Source organism: Dendrobates tinctorius, unplaced genomic scaffold (assembly GCF_039654945.1).
Source record: "Dendrobates tinctorius isolate UK_male_01 unplaced genomic scaffold, ASM3965494v1 ptg000156l, whole genome shotgun sequence".
NCBI lineage: Eukaryota > Metazoa > Chordata > Amphibia > Anura > Dendrobatidae > Dendrobates > Dendrobates tinctorius.
Window position 1 is genome coordinate 32,262,920 of NW_027361823.1, and position 26,261 is coordinate 32,289,180.

At 42.0% G+C, this 26,261-nt stretch overlaps 1 protein-coding gene across 1 annotated transcript in view; it reads left to right on the forward strand.

Annotated features, from left to right (window-relative positions):
• LOC141051370 (glutathione S-transferase kappa 1-like) overlaps positions 1–26,261 on the forward strand; it is a 44,022-nt gene that overhangs the window by 15,104 nt on the left and 2,657 nt on the right. Inside the window, exons 4-7 of the mRNA XM_073548308.1 lie at positions 8,669–8,769; positions 9,220–9,255; positions 9,625–9,741; positions 11,413–11,506. Coding sequence (XP_073404409.1) covers positions 8,669–8,769; positions 9,220–9,255; positions 9,625–9,741; positions 11,413–11,506 — 348 coding nt within the window. The remainder of the gene's footprint in view (positions 1–8,668; positions 8,770–9,219; positions 9,256–9,624; positions 9,742–11,412; positions 11,507–26,261) is intronic.

Sequence of the window (26,261 nt, forward strand, 5' to 3'; positions counted from 1 at the left end):
CGTCCTGGTATGCATGTCCCCCCCTCATTCCCATCCTGTTATGCATGTCCCCTCTCATCCTCATCCTGGTATGCAGGTCCCTCATCGCTATTGATCGTGTGGGCATGGAAGCTGTGCGCGTGATTCCTGCCAAGAGCTCGGCTTAAGTGATAGCTGAGACCTGGCTGTTTAATGATCTAAGGCTGGGCGAGGGAGCGGGCTCCCTTTCCAACCAATTGGCCCAATCGTGACGTCATCTCGGGGGCCTGATGGTTGCCATGATAGTAGGAGATCACATGACTACCTTCTGAACTGTCAGCTATGGAGGCCTGTTAGACCGTGCCCGCAGCACGGTCTAGGAGTCTTCTGTCAGTGTAAACTGACAGGTATAATGTTTTGCAATTCTTTATACCAGCAATTACAGTAATAAAATGTAAAGTAAAGGTAAAAAAGTGAATAAAATGTAAAAAAAAAAAACGTAAAAATCCCCAAATAATGAAAAAATTTAAAACTATACCAATAATTAAGTATAATTATGTAAAAACAAAAAGTCCACATATTTACTGTCGCTGCATCCTGAACTACCTGACCTATAAAACTGTCTCACTAGTTAATCCCTTCAGTGAACACCATAAAAAAAACTATGCTTTTTCATCAAACCTCCCCCAAAAAAGGTGTTTCCACTGTTTAGGCACATCTGGGGCTCTGCAAATGGAGTACACAAACTTTTCCAGAAATATCTGTGCCACAAAAGACAAATAGCGCTACTTCCCTCCCGAGCCTTACCTTGTTGCCAGACATTACTGTACAGTCTTATGGAGTATTGCCACGTTTAAAAGAAATTGTGTAACAAATTTTGGGACCTTTTTTCACCCATTTCCCCTTGTGAAAATGAAAAATGTAGGGCTAAAAACAGTATTTTAGTCATGAAAATGTAAATATTAGTTATTCACCACCTAATGGCATACAATTCTGTGACACAATTGTGATGTCAAGTTTGTAAAATAGGATCACTTAATGAGGGATTTTGCTGTTTTGGCACCTCAGGGGCTCTGTCAATGTGACACGGCTCCCGCAAACCATTCCAACAAATTCTGCATTTCAATATAGCGCTTCTCTTCTGAGCTTTGCACTGTGCCTGAAATGTATTTTCTGACAACGTGTGAGTTATTGGTGAACTCCAGCCAAATTGCATAACAAAGTAAATACAGTAGTTAATTTTCTCCTATTTCCCTTTTGAAAAATAAAAACTTGTGGCTAAAACAGCATTTTACTGGTAAAAATGTAATTATTTTTTCTACACCACCCAATAGTATAAAATGTTGTGTCAGACCTGTGTTGTCAGTTTGCTCACTGCACACCTAGATGAATTAATTGAAGGGTGTAATTTGTAAAATGGGGTCATTTATGGGGGTGTCTGCTGTTCTAGCATCTCGGGTTCTGCTAGTGTGACATGGCGGATGTAAACCATTCAAGCAAAATCTGAACTCTAATATGGCACTCCTTCCCTTCTGAGATTTTCACTGTGCCTGAATAATAGTTTCTGACCACATATAGGATATTGGCGAACTCAGGAGAAATTGCACAACAAATTGTACAGTCCATTTTCTCCTGTTACCCCTGTGAAAATGAACAATTTGTTGCTAAAGCAACATTTTAGTTGGAACAATGTGATTTTTTTTTTTTTTCACAGTTCAACTTTAATAAATTTTGTGAAGCACCTGTGGATTCAAGGTGCTTAGCACACCTCTAGATGTATTTATTGTGTAGTTTGCAAAACTGGATCACTTGTGGGGGGTTTCCACTATTTAGGCACATCAGGGGCCCTTCAAATGTTACTTGACATCCGCTATTTATTCCACCCAATTTTGCACTGCAAAGGTCAACTGCTGCTCCTTTTCCCCCTACGGTCCATTTCCTCATATTACCATTTTGAAAATGAAAAATGTGGAGGCTAAAGCAATATTTTTGTGGGAAAAATGTATTTTTTAATTTTCATGGCTCAATGTTATAAAATTATGTGAGGCACCTATGGGTTCAAAGTGCTCACCAACCCTTTAAATAAACTTTTCAGTTTTTTCCTGTTACCCTAAAATTAAGTGCATAATTTGGGGCTAAGTGAACATTGAACATTTGTGGGAAAAATTAACCCCTTAATTTTTTGCAATTCTGACCAGTGACCCTTTATGACGAAATAACTCAGGAACACTTCAACGGATCCTAGCTATTCTGAGACTGTTTTTTTCGTGACATATTGGGCTGCATGTTAGTGGTAAATTTAGGTCAATCATTTTTGTATTTATTTGAGAAAAAAATCGGAAATTTGTCGAAAATTTTGAAAATTTCGCAATTTTCAAATTTTGAATTTTTATTCTGTTAAACCAGAGAGTTATGTGACACAAAATAGTTAATTAACATTTCCCACATGTCAGTTTGAGGGGTCTATATGGCTGAAAATACCCAAAAGTGACAACATTCTAAAAACTGCACCCGGCAAGCTGATTAAAACCACATTCAAGAAGTTTATTAACCCTTCAGGTGTTTCACAGCAGCAGAAGCAACATGGAAGGAAAAAATGAACATTTAACTTTTTAGTCACAAAAATGATCTTTTAGCAACAATTTTTTTATTTTCCCAAAGGTAAAAGGAGAAAGTGGACCCTAAATGTTGCTGTCCAATTTGTCCTGAGTACGCCGAAAACCCCATATGTGGGGGGGGAACCACTGACTGGGTGCACGACAGGACTTGGAAGGGAAGGAGCGCCATTTGACTTTTTGAATGGAAAATTAGCTCCAATCGTTAGCGGACACCATATCGAGTTTGGAGCGCTCCTGTGTGCCTAAACTTTTGAGCTCACCCACAAGTGACCCCATTTTGGAAACTAGACCCCCCCCAAGGAACTTATCTAGATGCATAGTGAGCACTTTGAACCCCCAGGTGCTTCACAAATATATCCATAAAAATGAAAAAGTACTTTTTTTTTCACAAAAAGTTTCTTTTAGCCTCAATTTTTTCATTTTCACATGGGCTACAGGATTAAAAGGATCCTAAAATTTGTTGGGCAATTTCTCCTGAGTACACCGATACCTCACACAGTACAGACCAAAAGTTTGGACATACCTTCTTATTCAAAGAGTTTTCTTTATTTTCATGACTATGAAAACTGTAGATTCACTCTGAAGGCATTAAAACTATGAATTAACACATGTGGAATTATATAATTAACAAAAAAAGTGTGAAACAACTGAAAACATGTCTTATATTCTAGGTTCTTCAAAGTAGCCACCTTTTGCTTTGATTGCACACTCTTGGCATTCTCTTGATGATCTTCAAGAGATAGTCACCGGAAATGGTTTTCACTTCACAGGTGTGCCCTGTCAGGTTTAAGAAGTGGGATTTCTTGCCTTATAAATGGGGTTGGGACCATCAGTTGTGTTATTCAGAAGTCTGATGGATACACACCTGATAGTCCTACCGAATAGACTGTTAGAATTTGTATTATGGCAAGAAAAAAAGCAGCTAAGTAAAGAATAACGAGTGGCCATCATTACTTTAAGAAATGAAGCTCAGTCAGTCCGAAAAATTGGGAAAACTTTGAAAGTGTCCCCATATGCAGTGGCAAAAACCATCAAGCGCTACAAAGAAACTAGCTCACATGAGGACCGCCCCAGGAAAGGAAGACCAAGAGTCACCTCTGCTGCGGAGGGTAAGTTCATCCGAGTCACCAGCCTCAGAAATCGCAGGTTAACAGCAGCTCAGATTAGAGACCAGGTCAATGCCACACAGAGTTCTAGCAGCAGACACATCTCTACAACAACTGTTAAGTGGAGACTTTGTGCAGCAGGCCTTCGTGGTAAAATAGCTGCTAGGAAACCACTGCTAAGGACAGGCAACAAGCAAAAGAGACTTGTTTGGGCTAAAGAACACAAGGAATGGAGATTAGACCAGTGGAAATCTGTGCTTTGGTCTGATGAGTCCAAATTTGAGATGTTTGGTTCCAACCACCGTGTCTTTGTGCGACGCAGAAAAGGTGAACGGATGGACTCTACATGCCTGGTTCCCACCGTGAAGCATGGAGGAGGAGGTGTGATGGTGTGGGGGTGCTTTGCTGGTGACACTGTTGGGGATTTATTCTTTATTGAAGGCATACTGAACCGGCATGGCTACCACAGCATCTTGCAGCGGCATGCTATTCCATCCGGTTTGTGTTTAGTTGAACCATCATTTATTTTTCAACGGGACAATGACCCCAAACATAACTCCAGGCTATGTAAGGGCTATTTGACCAAGAAGGGGAGTGATGGGGTGCTACGTCAGATGACCTGGCCTCCACAGTCACCAGACCTGAACCCAATCGAGATGGTTTGGGGTGAGCTGGACCAGAGAGTGAAGGCTAAAGGGCCAACAAGTGCTAAGCATCTCTGGGAATTCCTTCAAGACTGTTGGAAGACCATTTCCGGTGACTACCTCTTGAAGTTTATCAAGAGAATGCCAAGAGTGTGCAAAGCAGTAATCAAAGCAAAAGGTGGCTACTTTGAAGAACCTAGAATATAAAACATATTTTCAGTTGTTTCACACTTTTTTGTTAATTATATAATTCCACATGTGTTAAATCATAGTTTTGATGCCTTCAGAGTGAATCTACAATTTTCATAGTCAAGAAAATAAAGAAAAATCTTTGAATGAGAAGGTGAGTCCAAACTTTTGGTCTGTACTGTATGTGGTCATAAATCACTGTTTGGGCGCACGGCAGGGCTCGGAAGGGAAGGAGCGCCCTCTGACTTTTTGAATGGAAAATGAGCCCCAATCGTTAGCGGACACCATGTCGCGTATAGAGAGCCCCTGTGTGCCTAAACATTGGAGCTCCCCCATAAGTGACCCCATTTTGGAAACTAGACCCCCCAGTGAGCTTATCTAGATGTGTAGTGAGCACTTTAAACCCCCAAGTGCTTCACAGAAGTTTATAAAGCAGAGCCGTGAAAATAAAAAATAATTTCTTTTACCTCAAAAAATGATTTTTTTAGCCCGCAATTTTTTATTTTCACAAGGTTAACAGGAGAAATTGGACCCCAAAAGATGTTGGGCAGTTTGTCCTCAGAACGCTGGTACCCCATATGTGGGGGGAATCACTGTTTGTGCACACGTCGGGGCTCAGAAGGGAAGTAGTGACGTTTTGAAATGCAGACTTTGATGGAATGGTCTGCAGGCGTCATGTTGCATTTGCAGAGCCCCTGATGTGCCTAAACAGTAGAAACTCCCCCCACAAGTGGCACCATTTTGGAAACTAGGCCCCCCCCAGTGAGCTTATCTAGATGTGTGGTGAGCACTTTGAACCCCCAAGTGCTTCACAGACGTTTATAACGCAGAGCCGTGAAAATAAAAAATCATTTTTTTCCTCAAAAACAATATTTTAGCCCCCAATTTTTTATTTTCCCAAGGGTAACAGGAGAAATTTGACCCCCAAAGTTGTTTTCCAATTTTTCCTGAGTATGCTGATACCCCATATGTTGGGGTAGACCACTGTTTGGGCACACGTCAGGGCTCGGAAGGGAGGGAGCACCGTTTGACTTTTTGAACGCAAAATTGGCTGGAATCAATGGTGTCGCCATGTTGCATTTGGAGAGCCCCTGATGTGCGTAACTCTAACCCTAACCCCTAACCACAAGCCTAACCCTTATCCCAACCCTAATTCCAACTCTAACCCTAGTGGAAAAATAAATATATTTTCTTTATTTTATTATTTGTCCCTACCTATGGGGGTGATAAAGGGGGGGGTTATTTACTTTTTTTTTATTTTGATCATTGTGATAGACCCTATCACAGTGATCAAAATGTACCTGGAATGAATTAATCTGGAAGATGGTGGCACCCATGGGAGGGACACCGGGATGGACACCGGGACTCGGGAGGTACCGGGGGGAGGGGGTGGGATTGGACAGCAGGGGGGAGCAGAGTACAGGACGGAGGGGAGCAGAGGACAGGATGGAGGGGAGGAAAGACTGACGGCGGTGGTAGATCACCGCCAACAGTTGTGAGGGGGGCAGAACGCGATCTCCAGCCATGGCCGATGATATTGCAGCATCGGCCATGGCTGGATTGTAATATTTCACCAAGCTTCATTGGTGAAATATTACAATTGCTCTGATTCTGTTTCACTTTCAACAGCCAATCAGAGCGATCATAGCCATGGGGAGGCAAAGTCACCCCCCCTGGGGTGAAGTACAAGTCCTCCTGTACCTGTGGGTCAGGTGACCTTTCAGTGACCCTGGTCACCCGACCTGCAGGAACGCGATCTCCCCATGATGCCACATAGGCGCCACAGGTCGGATTGGCACCGACTTTTATGACTCCTACGTGGAGTCACAGGTTGGGAAGGGGTTAATATGTTCATTCTTTTCCTTGCACATAGGAATTAAAGCTATCAACTGCCTAAAGGGTTAATGAACTTCTTGAATGTGTTTTGAGGAGTGCAGTTTTTAAAATGGTGTCAGATTTGGGTATTTTCTGTCACATAGGTGTCATGATCCATGCTGGATCAGGACTGATAAAAAGCACAGGTAACCTTTTTTTTCTTAAGCTGTGCTTAAGTTTGGTTTTTGCCCCCCGGTGGCCATTAGGATTATTGCACTGTCGTGTCTTTTGTTCTAAATTTGTCCCCGGTGGTGGTGAGCGTCATTGCACTCTGGTTTCTTTAGTTAGTGCACATGATTATAATGTAAGTGTGATTGCTCTGGTATAAAAGAGTCACAGGTGTTGCAATCAATGTTGGTGATAGTGTTCATTTCAACCATCCTTGGTGGAGGAAGGAGCTGGAGAGCGTTCCTTGCAGCACTGTCTTAGCCCTGGTGTGGAAGGAGTCAGAGGGGATTTCCTTGTCGCTCTGGCAGAGCTTGGTGGCAGCTATTCAGGAGGAGAGCTGCATTCTGATGGTGGACTCTGTTGCCAGGAGCAAGTGCAACAGAGTAAAGCTTAGTGGTGTTTCCCTGTTTGTGTTTTTCCTTAGTGTGTATTAGTACAGCGGTGGGGCTAGTTTCTGCGCCACCCAGCTCCCTAGCAAGGGATAGGTGTAGGGTGTGCTAGGGCGACTGGTTCCTGATCGGCGCCCGGTGCGGAACCGGCATAGGGAACGTCAGGAGCGTTAGGGACACTGACTCAGGGGAGTGCAGGAGGTCTCCACGTCCCCTTTCCCTATCGCAGGGCCCACCGTTGTAACTGTTTCCCCTTTCTTCGTGTCTTGTTGTTGTAGTACCGGCCGGCTGGCCGTGTCACACAGGACAGTATCACATGCCGCGTCTTGTAGTTTCAGTTACCGGCCTGCGGGTCGCGTCACACAGGATGGGTCATCGTGACAATAGGCTAGTCAATGTCACTTGAAACATGATGTAGTCCCTAAAAAAATGTTTTGTACGTTTTGTTGGGAAAAAAATGACAAATTGCTGATAAACTTTAACCCTTCTAACCTCCTAACCAAACAAAGTAACAGTTCAAAAATTTATGTAACGTAGACATGTGGGAAATGTTATTTATTAATAATGTTGTACAGCATGAGTAAATGGTTTAAGGATATAAAAATTGAAAGTTTTAAAATTGCAGAAATTTCAAAATTTTCACCAAAATTCCTATGTTTTCACAAATAAACACAAAAATTTACCTAAATTTACCAGTAACATAAAGTACAACATGTCATGAAAAAACATTCTCAGAATCAGTGGGATATGTTGAAGCCTTCCAGAGTTCTTGGCACCTAAAGTGACACTGGCCAGAGTTGTAAAATTTGGCCTAGTCAGGTAGGTGAAAACCGGCTCGGGCCTGAAGGAGTTAATCACCATTTGAAATTTTCTGCTAATTAGATTTCGGTACACAGGATCTGGACTGTACACTGTGTCTTCTACTCCCTGTCTGTGATTCCCCGGCCCCTCTGACTGCCTCAGGACATTGAATGACCAACCTCTTCTGTTCGCAATTTCAGCAGTGAGCTGTTATTGATAGACACGTGGAGGGGCTGGGGAATCACAGGCAGCGAGGAGAAGATCCACTGTATACCCTTGTGCACCGAAATCTAATTAAAGAAGAATAACATATTGGACGACACCACTTCTGCATTTTACACCCACTCCTGGTTTTGGCTTGTAAATACGGAGATAAAAAACTCACTAAATGCTCATGGCCTGTGAAACTGCCTGAAAAACTTAACCATTTTACCAAACTATCTCCCTCAGTGCCTTAGATAATGAATAGAGCATGCACTAGAGGTCTAGTATTCTGAGGATCTCTTGATCGGTCAGGTTCTAGCTGTTTAACCCTCAATAATGAGTAAATTGTCACCTATGCTATGAATTTTGTAAACTTGGAATACCTATTTAAAGTCTATGTACATCTCTTATACTATATTGTGTTTTCTTAATTGTTCATTTGTTTCTTAAATACAAAATTAAGCAACTTCCTAAATAATTTATTAAAAAATTTCTATTATATTGTTGCTGTAAAGTATGTGTAACTCCTTCACCTAACTGGTGCGTCTGCTGCTTCAGACACTGACATAGTCCGCTCCATCTGCTCTACCACCTCCTTCTTTTCAGTATTGAGCTTTTACTACATTCGGCTTCTACGTTCCATTTCGTAGAATATCTGTTATTTCCTTTCTTGCACAGTTCAGCTCTTTGAAATACTGTATTTGTCTGTTTTCTAGGGAGCCTTCCAGCCATGCGGTTTCTGACAGCTGTTCAGATGTCGAATCCAGAGTTCCTCGAGGAGGTCTCCCGGCAGTTGTGGCTGCGGATCTGGTCTGAGGTTTGTATTAGATTATGGGCAAAAGTATTCTGTCCATTGGACATTGTTCACTTTACTTGTATTCACTCTTATGCTTTGTTTATGGTACTTTTTTTATTTCATATTGTTTTTCTTATGAAAGGATGAGACCAGGAATGTGTACATTAACATTTCATGGTCTTTAATCATATAACATCTACTTATTGGTTATCAGCCGTATAGTTGGGAAACTATTTTTTTTTTTGTAGAAGCAAAATATTGTTTTACACTATGTATTTCTGTTTGGTAGAAAAACAAGTTGTATTTTTTCATAATCTTTAACTGCATTGAATTTGATTAAAATAGAATCTTCTCTTTTCAATCCATGTGATTGCATTGAGTTTCCTGCACAGCATGTGTTACTATATGTCTTATTATGGTATCCTATACATTGTTTCTTGAGTCTAGTGCAACTGTGTTTCTTTCTTACAGGATAAAGACATTACAACCCCAGAGAGTATAGTGCAGGTGAGAAAAGACTTTAGTATCTAACTGCCATCTTTCATGCAGGTCCTATACCTTCAGTTGCAATAAATGGAAATTTAGATGTGTGCTCCCTACCTTTCCTTTTGGCTTAACACGAGTTCAAAGAAAAGCCAAAAAAGCAATTTAGGCCAGGATTGGATGGCAGCCTGCTATTGCATCCAGTGCTCTGGGCTGTAAAATGGACCAGATTCCTGTATGCTATAATGTTGTTTTTCTTCTAGGACCTTACCGGGTGACATGTTTTTACACCTTCAAAGCAGACATCTAGTCTCTCTTTGGGTCTGTTATGAGTTCCCTTGACTACCCCTTAGGTTTTTTTTCATAGACCATTTTTTTTCTAACTTTGTTTAGGCTGCTAAGAAAGCTGGGATGCCAGAAGACCTGGCGAAAAGATTACTGACCACAATCACCTCACCTGAAATCAAGAACAAGCTCAAGGAAACAACAGATAAAGCCTTGGAATATGGGGTAATAATGAGCAGTATATAGCTTTTTTTCCTCTTTTCTATTGCAGGCTATTCAATGTGTATCTTAAGTGTGCTCTGCTTGTATAGAGAGGCTTCTAAACATCTGCCGATCAACAAACAAGCAGCTGATCATCGGTCATTTTTAGTGTCCAAGGAAAGTGGTATTCCCGTCACCAAGGTCCTATCCTAATATCTAGTAGGTGTAACATTAATATCAGCAAAGACCTCCAAATAGGAATGTAGTACAGTTTTTCAGATTCGCTGTCTCTTTCCTCTTATGCAGGCATTGCAGGACCTTAGGTATCCATGGTTACGACCACTAATATACTCACAATTAGCTAGTTGCTATTAGTTGTAACCATGGATACCTAAGGTCCTACTACAAATTTGAGTAGGATCTTGGAGATGGGAATGACCCTTTAAAGTGCACTTCAGTCAAGCTTAAAAAGAATCTTTCACTATGAAACCTTCCCTCCAAACTGTTATAATGTGTGGATAGCTGGAGAAATGTTCAATTGCAATAAAATTATTCAACTCCCATAGGAAATTAGGATTATTAGCAAAATTTGCGAAGTTCCTGATGTTTGTAATAAACCCATTTAAATACCTCAAGACAACTACAATAAAAAGTTGGGCTCACCTAGTGAGGGGGATTTGTTATGCCAACAACTTGGAGTGGAGGCATTGATGGATGTGAGCAGGTCAACCAGATAAACTATAGAACAACGAGAACCAGTAAAGCTGGGTAGACTGGATGTCAGGTAAATAAGCAGAAATGGAAGTACAAGATGCAGCGGAGCCAAATGTGGAGGCGGCATATAAGAACTGTAAAGTTGAGTAGGCAATAAGGCACCTTGTTGCTGGGGTGCGAGTAACACACAGGAATAGCAGAAACGAGTAATTTAGCGAGTATGTTAATTTAGCACCTTTAGGTGCTTCACAACAATTAACCCCTTCCTTACCGATGACGTACTATTCCGTCATCGGTAAGGATCCCCTGCTTTGAGGTGGGCTCTGTCGGTGAGCCCACCTCAAAGCCGTGATATGTCAGCTGTTATGAACAGCTGACATGTGCCCGCAATAGGCGCAAGCGGAATCGCCACGCCTATTAACTAGTTAAATCCCGCTCCACTAATGTATACAATAATAATTCTATAATGTATCAGCAGTCCCAAAAAGATACTATATGACGATCCAGGGAGAGTGGTTTGATGACAATACAATAAATTATGAAATAATATGAGAAATACAGATATAATATACTCACTCAATAAGGAATATTAATGCAAAAGATTGACACTGTAAATAATCAGCCCTGCAGACCAAGGATCATATATTAAAAATGGCAGCTGAAAGTACAATGCATATGAGGGCATGGAACCTGTAATAGGGAAAGAATGATTATATTGTTCTGAAAGATGCCATCCAAATAGATACAGCAGAGAAGACGGAACAAGAGACCCTACCCACAGTCCCGCCAAGTCCCGTTTCTGTACCTAACTGCATGTTATGTCCAGGAATTCAGGACTATCATACTGTGGTTGAATAGATTGGAGGCTCCTTGTGGGCCATACATTGACCCCTCTTGTTTATATGTGTGTATGTTTCTCTTAGTGTTTATTTGCTATTGCTGCTCATTGATTTACTTTCTTTATTTTCTGTTGCTGTGCAGGTTTTCGGAATGCCCTCTATAGTGGCTCATATAAAAGGAAAACCGGAGTTGTTTTTTGGATCCGATCGGTTTGAGCTTCTAGCACATCTTCTGGGTCAGTATTTAGGCAAAGATTAAGGCCACAATACATCAAAGCAATTTTACCCAAAATTCTGTGACTTTTGGAGTTTACACACCAGTTCCACCCAGCTCCACCAAAATGGACTGGAGTAAGGTTTCTGGTGTGGTGCACGCCAGTCGTCAGCCACTTCGGATTTAAGAAGAGGCTGGCACTGCTTCATGAATCAGGAGCATCTGACTCCACCGCAATCCCTCATCAAGACCAGCCTTGATGAATAGGGGCCTGCATTTCTTTATTTTTTTTCTTTATATGCTGTGGTTAATTTGAGAATAGACTAAAAGATTCTGTACATTTATATGTTGTTACTTGTCACCAGAGGCTTTGGTCCAGATCCAGTGATGAGTCTGTTCCCTTCTTGAAAAACAGCTTTTTACAAAGTGTATAATGAAAGTAAACACAAAGGATATGGAAACCATCAGGGAAATGTTCTTTTTTTTAATTAAAAGCATGTAAATTTAAATTAATTATTTTAGCAATTGAGTTTGATTGAAAATGTTTGCACCATTTGATATTTACAAGCTCTTTGGTTTCCCTGCTCATTGCTGGCTGCAAAATTAGTTGGCTAAAAATCAGTTAGTGAGTTTGTTCTGATGAGACGTTTGTAATTCTATTCTCTAATTGCTGAACTCCACTAACATAATGTATGATTATAAACTACATTTAGGTCTCATTCAGATGTCTCATTTTTCCCTGTACGAAAAAGACCAGAATATGATATGATCATCCAATTTTCTCGTACGTGGATAAATTAACCCCTTTCCGACGTTGGACATAATAGTAAACCCATGTCTTAATCCCTCCCTTTGATGTGGGCTCCGGCGCTGAGCCCACATCTTTCCCGGCACATTTCAGCTGCTTTGAACAGCTGACATGTGCCTCTAACAGCGGCCGGTGGAATCGAGATCCTCCCACGGCTGTTATATGGCACTGTCAATCTCTGACAGCGGCATTTAACTCATGCTTACCGGAAGCATGCCGGAAATCCCGCCCATCGGGTGACCCTGTCACGTGATCGTGGGTCACCAATGGGTTGGCATGACAACCAGTGATCTCCAGCAGACCTCTAATAATAATAATAAATTTTATTTTTATAGCGCCGACATATTCCGCAGCACTTTACATTTCAGAGGGGATTTGTACAGACAATAGACATTAAAGCATAACAATAATCACATAGATCATAACAGATACCAAGAGGAATGAGGGCCCTGCTCGCAAGCTTACAGTCTATGAGGAAAGAGGTAGACACGAAAGGTGGGTGGTAACAGTTGCCCTGATTGTATGGACCAGCCATAATGTTAGGTGTGTGACAGTACGGACACAGAGGGCTAATGGAGGCATAAAGCATGTGGGAGAATGATGCGGGGAACCTGGTTATGGTAAAACTTTTGGCTCTGCCACACAGGGATAGATTAGGTTAATGTGTTGAGGCGGTAGGCCAGTCTGAATAAATGCGTTTTCAGGACACGCTTAAAATTGTGGGGATTGGGGACTAATCGTATTGACCTGGGAAGTGCATTCCAAAGAATTGGCGCGGCACGTGTAAAGTCTTGGAGACGGGAGTGGGAGGTTCTGACTATTGAGGATGCTAACCTCAGATCATCAGCAGAACGGAGGGCGCGGGTAGGGTGGTATACTGAAACAAGGGAGGAGATGTAGGGTGGTGCTGAGCCATGGAGGGCTTTGTGAGTGAGGGTAATAAGTTTATACTGAATTCTGGAGTGGATGGGTAGCCAGTGTAATGACTGGCACAAGGTAGAGGCATCGGTGTAACGATTGGTGAGGAATATGATCCTGGCTGCAGCATTCAAGACAGATTGGTGAGGGGAGAGTTTGGTAAGAGGGAGACCGATTAGAAGAGAGTTACAATAGTCGAGACGAGAATGAATAAGAGAAACAGTAAGAGTTTTTGTCAAAGGTAAAAAAAGGTCGAATTCTAGAAATGTTTTTGAGGTGCAGATGACAAGAGCGAGCCAGTGATCGAATGTGGGGGGCAAAGGAAAGCTCGGAATCAAGTATGACCCCAAGACAGCGGGCATGTTGCTGGGGAATAATAGTGGAACCACACACAGAAATGGCAATGTCAGGTATAGGTGCATTAGTAGAGGGAGGAAACACCAGGAGTTCAGTCTTTGACAGGTTCAGTTTCAGATATAATGAGGACATGATATTAGACACAGCGTTTAGACAATCACCGGTGTTTTCTAGAAAGGCTGGCGTGATGTCAGGAGATGAAGCATATAATTGGGTGTCATCAGCATAGAGATGGTACTGGAAACCAAATCTACTGATTGTTTGACCAATAGGGGCAGTGTACAAGGAGAAGAGGAGGGGGCCTAGAACCGATCCTTGGGGGACCCCAACAGTAAGGGGAAGATGAGAGGAGGAGGAACTGGCAAAAGATACAGTAAAGGAGAGGTCGGAGAGATAGGAGGAGAACCAGGAGAGAACGGTATCCTTGAGGCCAATGGAACGGAGCATAGTGAGGAGGAGCTGATGATCCACAGTGTCGAATGCTGCAGAGAGATCCAAGAGAATTAGCATGGAGTAGTGACCATTTGATTTAGCTGTTAGCAGATCATTAGAGACTTTAGTGAGGGCAGTTTCAGTGGAGTGTAAAGAGCGGAAACCGGATTGGAGAGGGTCGAGAAGAGTTTTCTGAGAGATAGCGGATAAGACGGGAGTGGACCAGGCGTTCCATGAGTTTAGAGATGAAGGGAAGATTAGAGACAGGTCTATAGTTAGCGGCACAGTTTTGGTCGAGGGATGGTTTTTTAAGTAGTGGATGTATGATGGCATGCTTAAATGAGGAGGGAAAAATACCAGAAGAGAGAGAGAGGTTAAATATTTTAGTTAGGTGAGGGGTGACAGCAGGGGAAAGGGACTGGAGGAGCTGTGATGGAAATGGGTCACTGGTGCAAGTAGTTGGGCGAGAAGATGCAAGGAGCCTGCTTACTTCTTCTTCTGTGACTGGTTCAAAATCAGAGCGTGAGTTAGATGCAGTGGGGGAGGGAGGACAGTGCATGGTATGAGGTGATTGGGAGATTGGGAGATAATTTCCTGTCGAATCTGGTCAATTTTTTCTTTAAAGTAATTGGCCAGATCGTCAGCTCGGAGCTCCGTGGTTGGGGCCTGCACTCTTGGATTGAGTAGAGAATGAAAAGTGTCAAAGAGACGTTTCGGGTTATTGGACAGTGAGGTGATGAGGGTGTTGAAATAGGTTTGTTTGGAGAGGTGAAGGGCAGTGTTGTATGTTCTAAGCATAAACTTATAATGGATGAAATCTTCGGGTAGATTGGATTTTCTCCACAGACGTTCGGCGCACCTGGAGCATCGCTGCAGGAAACGTGTTTGCAGGGTGTGCCAGGGCTGTCGCCGTCTGCATTGTGGTGTTCTATTTATAGGGGGTGCAAATTCATCCAGGGCAGTTTGAAGTGTTTCATTGTAATGCTTCAATGCAGAATCAGGACATGAGAGGGAGGAGATAGGGGCCAATGAAGACTGCAAGTTCTTCATAAGTTTCTGGGTGTTAATGGCCTGTATGTTTCTATAAGTCTGGACAGTGGGGGTGACCTGAGCAGCCTGGCAGTTCTTGATAGAGAATGAAAGAAGGTTGTGGTCAGAGAGCGGGAGAGGGGAGTTTGCAAAATCATCCACTGCACAAAGCCGAGAGAAGACCAAGTCGAGGGAGTTTCCGTCTTCATGCGTTGGAGAATTAGTAAGCTGCGAAAGGCCAAATGAGGAGGTTAGAGATAAAAGGTGAGTAGCAGATGGTGAGAGGGGAAGAGCAATGGGGATGTTGAAATCTCCCATGATGGGGGTAGGGATGTCACAGGAGAGAAAATGTGGAAGCCAAGTGGCAAAATGATCCAGGAACTGATGGGAGGGGCCGGGGGACGATACACCACCGCCACTCGCATGGAGAAGGGGGTGTAGAGTCTGACGGCATGGACCTCAAAAGAAGGGAAGACAAGTGAGGGTACTTGAGGGATAACCTGAAAGGTACATTTTGGTGATAGGAGCAGACCAACGCCTCCACCAGCTCTACTGTCTGATCTTGGGGTATGAGAGAAGTGAAGCCCCCCGTATGAAAGAGCAGCAGCAGCGGTAGTGTCTGACTGCTGGATCCAGGTTTCAGTAAGAGCCAGGAGGTTAAGAGAATTAGAAAGGAAAAAGTCATGAATGAAGGAGAGCTTGTTACACACTGAGCGAGAATTCCAAAGTGCACAATTAAGAGAGACAGATGGCATGCAGGGAATATTAATAAGATTAGAGGGGTTTCTGAGTGTAGCAGTCAGGAGGTTTGACTTTCTATAACATGGGGGACCAGGGTTGGGAGCAATGTCTCCTGCGACTAGGAGAAGGAGGATAGAAAGAGTGAGCAGATGGTTAAGTGATTTGTGAGAGCGTCTCTGATGTTGAATGGTGGGACTGACTGGATCTGTGCAGTTTAACAATGTGAAAAGAGCATGAGTGCTATACATAGGAGAGGAAAGAAGCGAGGGGCCGATATGGATGGAGTGTAGAGAGTTAATGCCAGGGCGGTGGATGTGTGTGAATGCAGCGGCCAGGATATAAATTACACAAATGCATATGGTATATATTTGTTGTACTCCTAATGTAGAGGGAGTTGATGTATATAAATGTCTTACCTGTCTCCTGCCCTGTCTAAGTGCCATGTTATAACTGCCAGTACTTTGATAAACTGTACTTGGATAAAGTGTGCATAAATGCCCCCTGCATAAATGCTATCCCCAAGCTATGTCTGAATATATAGATATATAGGAGGATAAGACTTAGAACTTTTTTTTTTTTTTGGCTCTCTCTCTTCTCGTTAATCAATCACACTAAATTGAGACACCAGGACCCAATAAAATGTTGTGGTCAAATAAATACATGTCCAGCACTACATGGATCATAAAGCACTTTGAAAAGTTACTTGACCTCACAACATAAGGGGACAAGCAGAGTAAGTTGAAAAAAACTATATACCATATATAAGCTTGCAGAGTTGAAAACACAGAGATAGCATTCAGGATTAACTGCTTGCTGACATTGAATGGAGACACAGGAGTGGATTCAGAGCAGAGATTGGAAAAGCTGGTTACCTGTATGAAGAGAATAGAGATGCGTGTCACATTCATCCATGTTATAACTGCCAGTACTTTGATAAACTGTACTTGGATAAAGTGTGCATAAATGCCCCCTGCATAAGACCTCTATGGTTGTCAGTCGGATTGCTATGAGCACCGCCCAGTGGTCAGCACTCATAGCAAGTGAGCATTTCAGCTGCACACAGGCGATCTGATCATCGCTTGTGTGTAGCAGAGGCAATCAAACTGTAGCATCTAAAAAGGTAGCATGCAAAAGGTAAATAAAAAAATTTTTAAAAAAAGTTCAAATCACCTCCCTTCGCCCCATTCAAAATTTTAAAAAAATCAAATATACACATATTTGGTATTGCAGGGTTCAGAATTGCCCGATCTATCAATATAAAAAAAAAACCCGATTGATAGCGAGAAAAAAAATTTCAAAGCGTCGCAATGAAGTTTTTTTTTGTTCACCGTAACATTGAAATAAAATGCAGCAACGGGCAATCAAAAGATCGTATCTGCACCAGAATGGCATCACTGAAAACATCAGCTCGGCACGCAAAAAAATAAGCCCTCACCTATCTACAGATCATGAAAAATGGAGGCTCTACAGGTCTTGGAAAAATGGCACCATTTTTTATTTTTACCAAAGTTTGAATTTTTTTTCACCACTTAAATAAAAAAGAACCTATACATGTTTGGTGTCTATGAACTCGTAATGACCTGGAGAATCATAATGGCAGGTCAATTTTAGCATTCAGTGAACATGATAAAAAAACAACTGGAATTGCATTTTTTTTTGCAATTTCACCACATTTGGAATTTTTTCCTATTTTCCAGTACATGATATGTTAAAGCCAATGTTGTCATTCCAAAGTCCAAGTCGTCCTGCAAAAAACAAGCCCTCATATGGCCATTTTGACGAAAAAATAAAAAAGTTATGATTCTGGGAAGAAGGCGAGCAAAAAATGAAAACGCAAAAATGAAAATACCTCCAGTCATGAAGGGGTTAAAAAAAAGTCTCCACCTTCTCCATTTTGACAGTCCAAAAAAAACTGACTGCAGTCCGATTTTTCTTTTTTTCATGGGCCCATTGACTTGCATTGCCAATTTTGATCCGTCCCTTGGATCACAATCGGACATGTCTCCAATATTTTCCGTAGACTTCTCGGTCCAAGGAAAAAAATCAGACATGTAAATGGCCCCCATAAACTGTCACAGGTACAAGTGCTATGTGTGAAAAACACGAATAGCACTCATACATGAAAATCAAACGTCTGAATGAGGCCTTAAAGAGAACTGAAGTTGCTGGGGATCAAAAATCAGCTGAGAGGAGCTCCATAAAAAGCAAATAAGAGTTAGGGCTCATACCCATTTGCGAGAAAAAAAAGGTCCGATTTACGGACCGAAAAAACGGACGAGTGCTATGCGAGTAACTTGGCAGCATGGGAAAATGTTCAGAAACTTTCCCACGCTACTGAGTTCATCTCTGGTCAGGCAGGGAGGCTGCGCAGGCAGCTTTTCATTCATTCTGCTGTGATTTACAGCCAGGCCGGTAGCATTTGCACCGCTCCCAGTTGTAAATTATTTAACCCCTTGGGATGGATTGCAGCGTGAGAATTGACTGTACGGCGGATAGGTATGGGATAGTTGCTTTTTTATTTTTTATTTTTTACAGGAGAACGATGGCTTTGCTTGGACTGGGCATTTAATAAAGATGGCAAACCTGTGTGTTTAATTATTTCATTAAAAGACTTTATTCTTATTGTCTGTGGTTTTTTTTAACCCTTTCATACTATTGGATTGATAATGGATAGGTGTCTTATTGACACCTCTCCGTTATTAACCAGGCTTAATGTCACCTTATAATAGCAAGGTGACATTAACCCCTTATTATACCATATGCCACCCGCTACAGGGCAATGGGAAGAGAGAGGCTAAGTGCCGGAATTGGCTGGAGGCAGATGTTTTTAGCCGGAGGTGGCCAATAACAATGGTCCCTTTCTAGGCTATTAATATCTGCCCTCAGTCACTGGCTTTCCCTCTCTGGCGTAGAAATTTGCGCAGGAGCCCAAGCAATTTTTTTCCGTGAATTCTTTAACACCTACAGCTCCAATATTTTACACACACACACTAATAACATTAGTTAGGGACATATAAAAATAAATAATATATACATTCTGCAAAGATTTTACAAAAGCCGACTATTCTACTATGTATCTCTTTTTGAAATCTAAAGATATAGATGTATATGTGTGTATATATATATATATATATATATATATACATACCTATTCTATGTGAATACATGTATTCCATCTTTTGTATTATAACATGGCAGTGTGATTTTACTGTATAGCTGCATATGAATTGCCAGCTTTTCAAAGGACACCGGTGCGTAAAAATCGGACAGCACTCGCATGGTGCGAGTGCTGTCCGATTTTTTTCTCGCACACATTGACTTGCATTGGCGAGTCTTGTCCGAAAATCGCAGCAATATGCAGCATGCTGCGATTTTTTTCCCTCAGTCCGATTTCGGCTGAGAAAAAACTCGCAAATAAGATAAGAATAACATTGGTCCGAGTGCAATCTGATTTTTTTTATCGGATTGCACTCGTCCGTATTTCTTGCAAGTGAGTATGAGCCCTTACACACTTTTTCAGTCAGAACAAGCTCAATGACTAGTACTTAGTTAACTCATTCTGCAGTCAGCAGTTACTGGTGCAACACATAGGGTATAGCAAGCAAATGTTTCAAAATGTTTAATGAAACCCAATTCCAAAAATGTATAGCCCAAAATACATACATTTCAGTAAAAAAGATATTTTTTGCAAAATCCACAGTTGAAAAACATTTTTACTAATAACAAATAGTGTGTGTGTATGTAGGTGTGTATATACAGCTCTGGCAAAAATTAAGAGACCACTTCCAAATGTTCAGTTTGTCTGATTTTTCTCTTTTTAGGTAAATTTTTGAGTAACATATAAATTGCTCTTTTATGCCATAAACTACTCACAACATGTCTTTGAATTTCCAAGCACTGAATTTTGTATTTATTTTCAGAAAATGAGACATGGTCAAAAACAAAAAACAGTGCCCACAGACCTCAAATAATGCAAAGAAAGCAAGTTCATAATCATTTAGAAACAGCAATACTAATGTTTTAACTCAGAAAGAGTTCAGAAATCAATATTTTGTGGAAGAATCATGATTTTTAATCACAGCTTTCATGCGTCTTGGCATGCTTTCCACCAGTCTTTTGGGTGACCTTATGCCACTCCTGGTACAAAAATTTAAGCATCAGTACAAAAAAATAGAAGGATCCAGCGATGTCGGGTGACTGTTAAAAACAAATATTTATTGTCAAAATGGCATTAAAATATTCTCAGGCACATAATGTCTGGCAACACTGCATGGAAACACAGATCTACGCGTTTCGACGTAAGGTCTTTATCAAGATCTGGCTGTGTGCACACTGAACAGCATAATAATATGGTGTCCAACAACATGATTGGCTGGACAATTAAGCGCTATAATATAAGCATTTTACACTTTTATCTCCTAGTCTTTTTCAGAGGAATATTGCTGGAGAAAATTCTTGAAAAAACTGGTGAAATATTAGAGAATATTTTAATGCCATTTTGACAATAAATATTTGTTTTTAACCGTCACCTGACATCGCTGGATCCTTCCATTTTTTGTACTGATGTTTCCTTAAGCTCACTTGGATCCGTGCAGGGCGTAGGCTGATGGTGAGACAAGCTGCACATAGCAGAAAGGTGAGCTGACTTCAACCTTTTTTCCCCCCAAAATTTAAGCAGTTCTTCTTTGTTTGATGGCTTGTGACTATCCATCTTCCCCTTGATTACATTCTAGAGGTTTTCAATGGGGCTCAGGTCTGGAGATTGGGCTGGCCATGACAGGGATTTGATGTGGTGGTCCTTCATCCACACATTGATTGACCTAGTTGTGAGGCATGGCGCATTTTCCTGCTGGAAAAAACAGTCCTCAGAGTTGGGGAACATTGCCTGAGCAGAAGGAATCAACCGTTTTTTCCAGGATAACCTTGTTTGCGGCTTGATTCATACGTCATTCGCAAAGAACAACCTACCCAATTCCAACCTTGCTGAAGCATCCCCAGGTCTTCACCGATCCTCCACCAAATTTCACAGTGGGTGCAAGACACTGTTGGGCAGAGCTGAAAATTAGACTCATCAGAGAAGATTACCATACTCCAGTCCTCTATGGTCCCATCCTTATGGTCTTTGGCAAACTTCAGCCTGGCTCTCCTTTGCTTCTCATTGATGAAAAGCTTTTTTCTACCTTTACATGACTTGAGCCCTGCCACTAGGAGCCTGTTACGAACTGTTCTTGCTGTGCACTTCACCCCAGCTGCCATATGCCATTCCTTTTGTAGGTCACTTGATATCATCCTGCGGTTGCTGAGTGACATTTGAATAACATAGTAACATAGTTATTAAGGTTGAAGATAGACTTTAACTTGCCCTAACATGTTGATCCAGAGAAAGGCAAAAAAAACCATGTGGCAATCAGTAAGCTTCACATTGGGGAAACAAATTCCTTCCCGACTCCACATACAGCAATCAGACTAGCTCCCTGGATCAACGCAATATTAAGGAAACTAGTGTATATACCCTGTAATATTATACTTTTCAAGAAAGACATCCAGGCCCTTCTTAAATTTTAGTAGGGTATCACTCATTACAACATCAAACATCATATGGCAGAGAGTTCCATAGTCTCACTGCTCTTACAGTAAAGAATCTGCATCTGTGATTATGCTTAAACCTCCTTTCCTTCAGACCTAGAGGATGCCCCCTTGTCCCCGTCACAGGTCTAAGAGTAAAAAGATCATTAGAAAGGTCTTTGTACTGTCCCCGCATATATTTATACATTGTAATAAGATCACCCCTAAGCCTTCGATTTTCCAAACTAAATAACCCCAAGTGTAATAACCTATCTTGGTATTGCAGACCCCCCAGTTCCCTAATAACCTTGGTCGCTCTTCTCTGCATCCGCTCCAGTTCAGCTATGTCTTTCTTATACACCGGAGACCAGAACTGTACGCAGTATTCTAAGTGTGGTCGCACTAGTGACTTATATAGAGGTAAAATTATGTTCTCCTCATGAGCATCTAAGCCTCGTTTAATGCATCCCATTATTTTATTTGCCTTTGCAGCAGCTGCCTGACACTGGCCACTAAATGTGGTTGTCGTCCACCCATGCACCCAGGTCTTTTTCAGTGACCGTTTTGCCCAGTGTTTTACAATTAAGCACATAACCATACATCTTGTTTGTTCTACCCAAGTGCATGACCTTACATTTATCCTCATTAAAGCTCATTTGCCATTTATCAGCCCAAGCTTCTAGTTTACATAAATCCTCCTGTAATATAAAATTGTCCTCCTCTGTATTGATTACCCTGCAGAGTTTACTGTCATCTGCAAATATTGAAATTCTACTCTCTATGCCCCCTACAAGGTCATTAATAAATATGTTAAAAAGAAGCGGGCCCATAACTGTCCCCTGTGGTACCCCACTGCTAACCGTGACCCAGTCCGAGTGTGCTCCATTAATAACCACCCTTTGTTTCCTATCCCTGAGCCAGCTCTTAACCCACTTACACATATTTTCCCCTGTCCCCATTGTTCTCATTTTATGTATCAACCTTTTGTGTGGCACCGTATCAAAAACTTTTGAAAAGTCCATGTAAAGTACGTCCACTGCGTTCCCTTGGTCCAGTCCGGAACGTACCTCTTCATAAAAGCTTATCAGATTAGTCTGACAGGAACGGTCCCTTGTAAACCCATGTTGATATTGGGTCATGAGGTTATTCTTCAGATACTTCAGTATAGTATATCTTAGAAAACCCTCCAGGATTTTATCCACAGTTGAGGATAAGCTCACTGGCCTATAATTTCCAAGTTCAGTTTTTGTCCCCTTTTTGAATATTGGCACCACATTTGCCATACGCCAGTCCTGTGGTACAGACCCTGTTATTATGGAATCTTTAAAGATTAAAAATAATGGTCTATCTATGACACTACTTAATTCCTGCAGTACTCGGGGGTGTATCCCATCCGGGCCCGGGGATTTGTGAATTTCAGTGATTTTTTAATGCCGCCCTACTTCCTGCTGGGTTAAGCAGGTGACATTTAATGGAGAATTTTTATCATTGATCATGTTATCCATCATGGGATTTTCTTGCGTAAATACTGTTGAAAAAAAGTCATTTAGCATATTGGCTTTTTCCTCATCCTCATCCACCATTTCACCCAGACTATTTTTAAGGGGGCCAACTGTTGTGAATGGGTCACCGAGGAGGAAAACAAAACCAAGCCAAGTCACAGAAAACCAGAGAGGTTGGTAACTACGTGAATTGCAGACCCCTGATCCTAACCACACAACTAACAGCAGCCGTGGAGCGTACCTATGATGATTCTAGACGCCTCGTCACAGCCGGAGGACTAAATAAGCCTAAAGCAAGAAAAGGGGAAATCTAAAACTTCCCCAGAGCAGACCTCAAAGGATTAGACAGCCCCCACACATGTATTGACAGTGAGACAAGATGAAAACACGAACACAGGTAGGAAAATAGGCTGAGCAAACGATGGGGCCCACACTAACTAGAAAGGACAGGAAAGGAAAGACACTGTCTGCAATCACGCCAAAAAACCCAGCAAAAATGTCCAACAGTTCTGGTAGCAAAAAATACCCTGAAGTCACTAGACTTCTCCCACTATATCAGCACTCTGGCATATTCTGAGAACAGAGCAAAAAGAGGCCAATCTAATAAGGGACAAAAAGCAAACTGGCACATACAGTGACATAAGAGTGGAAAATTCAGCACAGCCCCAGCCGGGGCTGGCTGACCACACAAAAAACTGAATAGACCAAACCAAATCAAATGTGAACATTAGCAAAGACAACTTAGCTTGAGAAGGCAGGAACTGAGCTGGAAACAGACCTCAGGAGGCAGGAAAAAATCACCAGCATGGGAATAGGGAGTCGGCTGTCTTAAATCCAGTCAGACTCCAGATGTCCAATCCTCTTCCTCATTATCAGGTGGCAGGTCTATGTTAATTAGATCAGCTTCACTACCTCCTGCCACCACCAGAGGGAACCCGGAAAGAGAACTCGCAACTCCTCTGTCAGCACAACCAGCTCCCTCACCAGAAACCAGAGGAAGACCAGAAAATGAGTTTACAACAGCCAACACTATCATTTTTTAGTTTATTACTATTTATGTAGTTAAAGAATATTTTGGGATTATTTTTACTTTCTCTGGCAATGAGTCTCTCTGTCTCAATCTTTGCTATTTTGATTTGCTTTTTACAGAATTTATTTAATCTTCTGTATTTAGTTAATGCCTCATCACTACCTACTTGCTTTAATTCCCTAAATGCTTTATTTTTGTCACTTATTGCGCCCCTTACAGCTCTATTTAACCATAGTGGTTTCCTCCTATTTCTAGCATTTTTATTCCCATACGGTATATACTGTGCACAGGTCCTATTCAGGATGCTAATAAACGTCTCCCATTTTCTTTGTGTACTTTTGTGTCTCAGGATATTGTCCTAGTTAATTGCACCAAGATCATCTCTCATCCGTTGGAAATTTGCCTTCCTGAAGTTTAGTGTCCTTGTAACCCCTCTACTACACATCTTATTAAAGGATACATGAAAACTTATTATTTTGTGATCACTATTACACATATGACCCTCAACCCTTACAGTATATTTGATATGCGGTCTGGCCTGTTGGTTAATATTAGGTCTAGCAGTGCCCCCCCCAATTTGGGTCCTGAACCAGTTGTGAAAGGTAATTGTCTCTCATAGTTGTCAGAAACCTATTACCTTTGCTGGAACTGCAGGTTTCGGCTCCCCAATGTATTTCAGGGTAGTTGAAGTACCCCATAGTAATGACTTTTCCTTGAGTCGCAGCTTCATCTATTTGATTTATGAGGATATTCTCTTGCTTCCATTATTTTTGGAGACTTATAACAAACCCCTATCAGTAATTTATTATTTTTTCCCCCTCCCCTTATCTCCACCCACAGGGACTCTACATTTTCATTAGATTCATATATATTATCATGCAGGATGGGTTTTAAGGATGATTTTACATATAAACACACGCCTCCCCCTCGCTTATTTGAACGGTCATTTCTGAACAGACTATAGTCCTGTAAATTAACCGCCCAGTCATGGCTCTCGTCCAGCCATGTCTCAGATATCCCCACCATGTCATAATTATGTTCCAACAACATTAATTCCTCCATCTGGTTGGCGAGGCTTCTGGCATAAGTATACAGGCACTTTATGTGTCTCTCTGTACCTCTATTCTTTCTTAAATTAACTGTTCTAACCCCACCCCCAGTTTCATTATTTGTGCCCAGGTCTTTATCTGCACTGTATTCCCCTCCTATAAAAGGAATACCCTCCCCCCCCGTCCCTAGTTTAAACACTCCTCCAACCTTCTAGCCATTTTCTCCCCCAGCAGTGCTGCACCCTACCTATTGAGGTGCAGCCCGTCCCTAGCGTAGAACCTGTAGCCAACTGAGAAGTCAGTTCTCCAGGAACCCAAACCCCTCCTTCCTACACCAATTCCTGAGCCACTTATTAATCTCCCTAATCTCCCATTGCCTCTCTGGCGTGGCACGTGGTACAGAAATTATTTCCAAAAATGCCACCTTGGAGGTCCTTGCTTTAAGCAGCCTAATTCCCTGAAATCATCTTTAAGGACCTTCCACCTACCTTTAATTTTGTCTTTTGTGCCAATGTGCACCATGACTGCTGGATCCTCACCAGCCCCTCCCAGTAATCTATCAACCCGATCAGCGATGTGTCGGACTCCAGTGCCAGGTAGGCAGCACACTGTTCGACGATCCCTGTCTTTGTGACAGATTGCCCTATCTGTTCCGCTAATAATTGAGTCCCCCACTACCAGCACCTGTCTGGCCTGCCCTGCTCTCCTATTTCCCCGCTTACTGGAGCAGACACTCCTCCAGCTTTCAGAGGACATGCCTTGCTGCAGCAGTGCTACTCCTGCACTGACACTACCCTCATCTGCCAACTTAGCAAACTTATTGGGGCGTGCCAGATCAGGACTAGCCTCCCTGGCGCTCTTCCCTCTACCCTGCCTTCTAACTGTCACCCAGCCAGCTGCTTCACTGTCCTGCAGCTCCAACCTAGCATCTGCCCTCATCTATCCCTTTGAGAGTCTGCTCAGTGAGCAGAAGACTCCTTTCCATATTGTCTATGGATCTCAGTGTTGCCAGCTGCATATTTAGATCCAGTATCTGGCTTCCAAATGCACAACGTGCTCACATCTAGCACAGCAGTATGCACCCTAGACCGGCTGTTCAAGGATTTCATACATATGGCAAGACGTACACTGGATGGCATTGGCAATAGTGGAGCACATTCCTAATGGGGATTGTACCAGACAGAAAAGATAAGTAAAAATAAATAAAGTATTAATCAAATATAACAGTAATTCAGTAATACCTCCCTTGCAAACTCCCTGAATCCAAAGTCACTGAATCACAAGTCACACACTTACCACAGTTCGCACTTACGCTTAGGTCACACTCAGCTCGTTCACACTCGTTC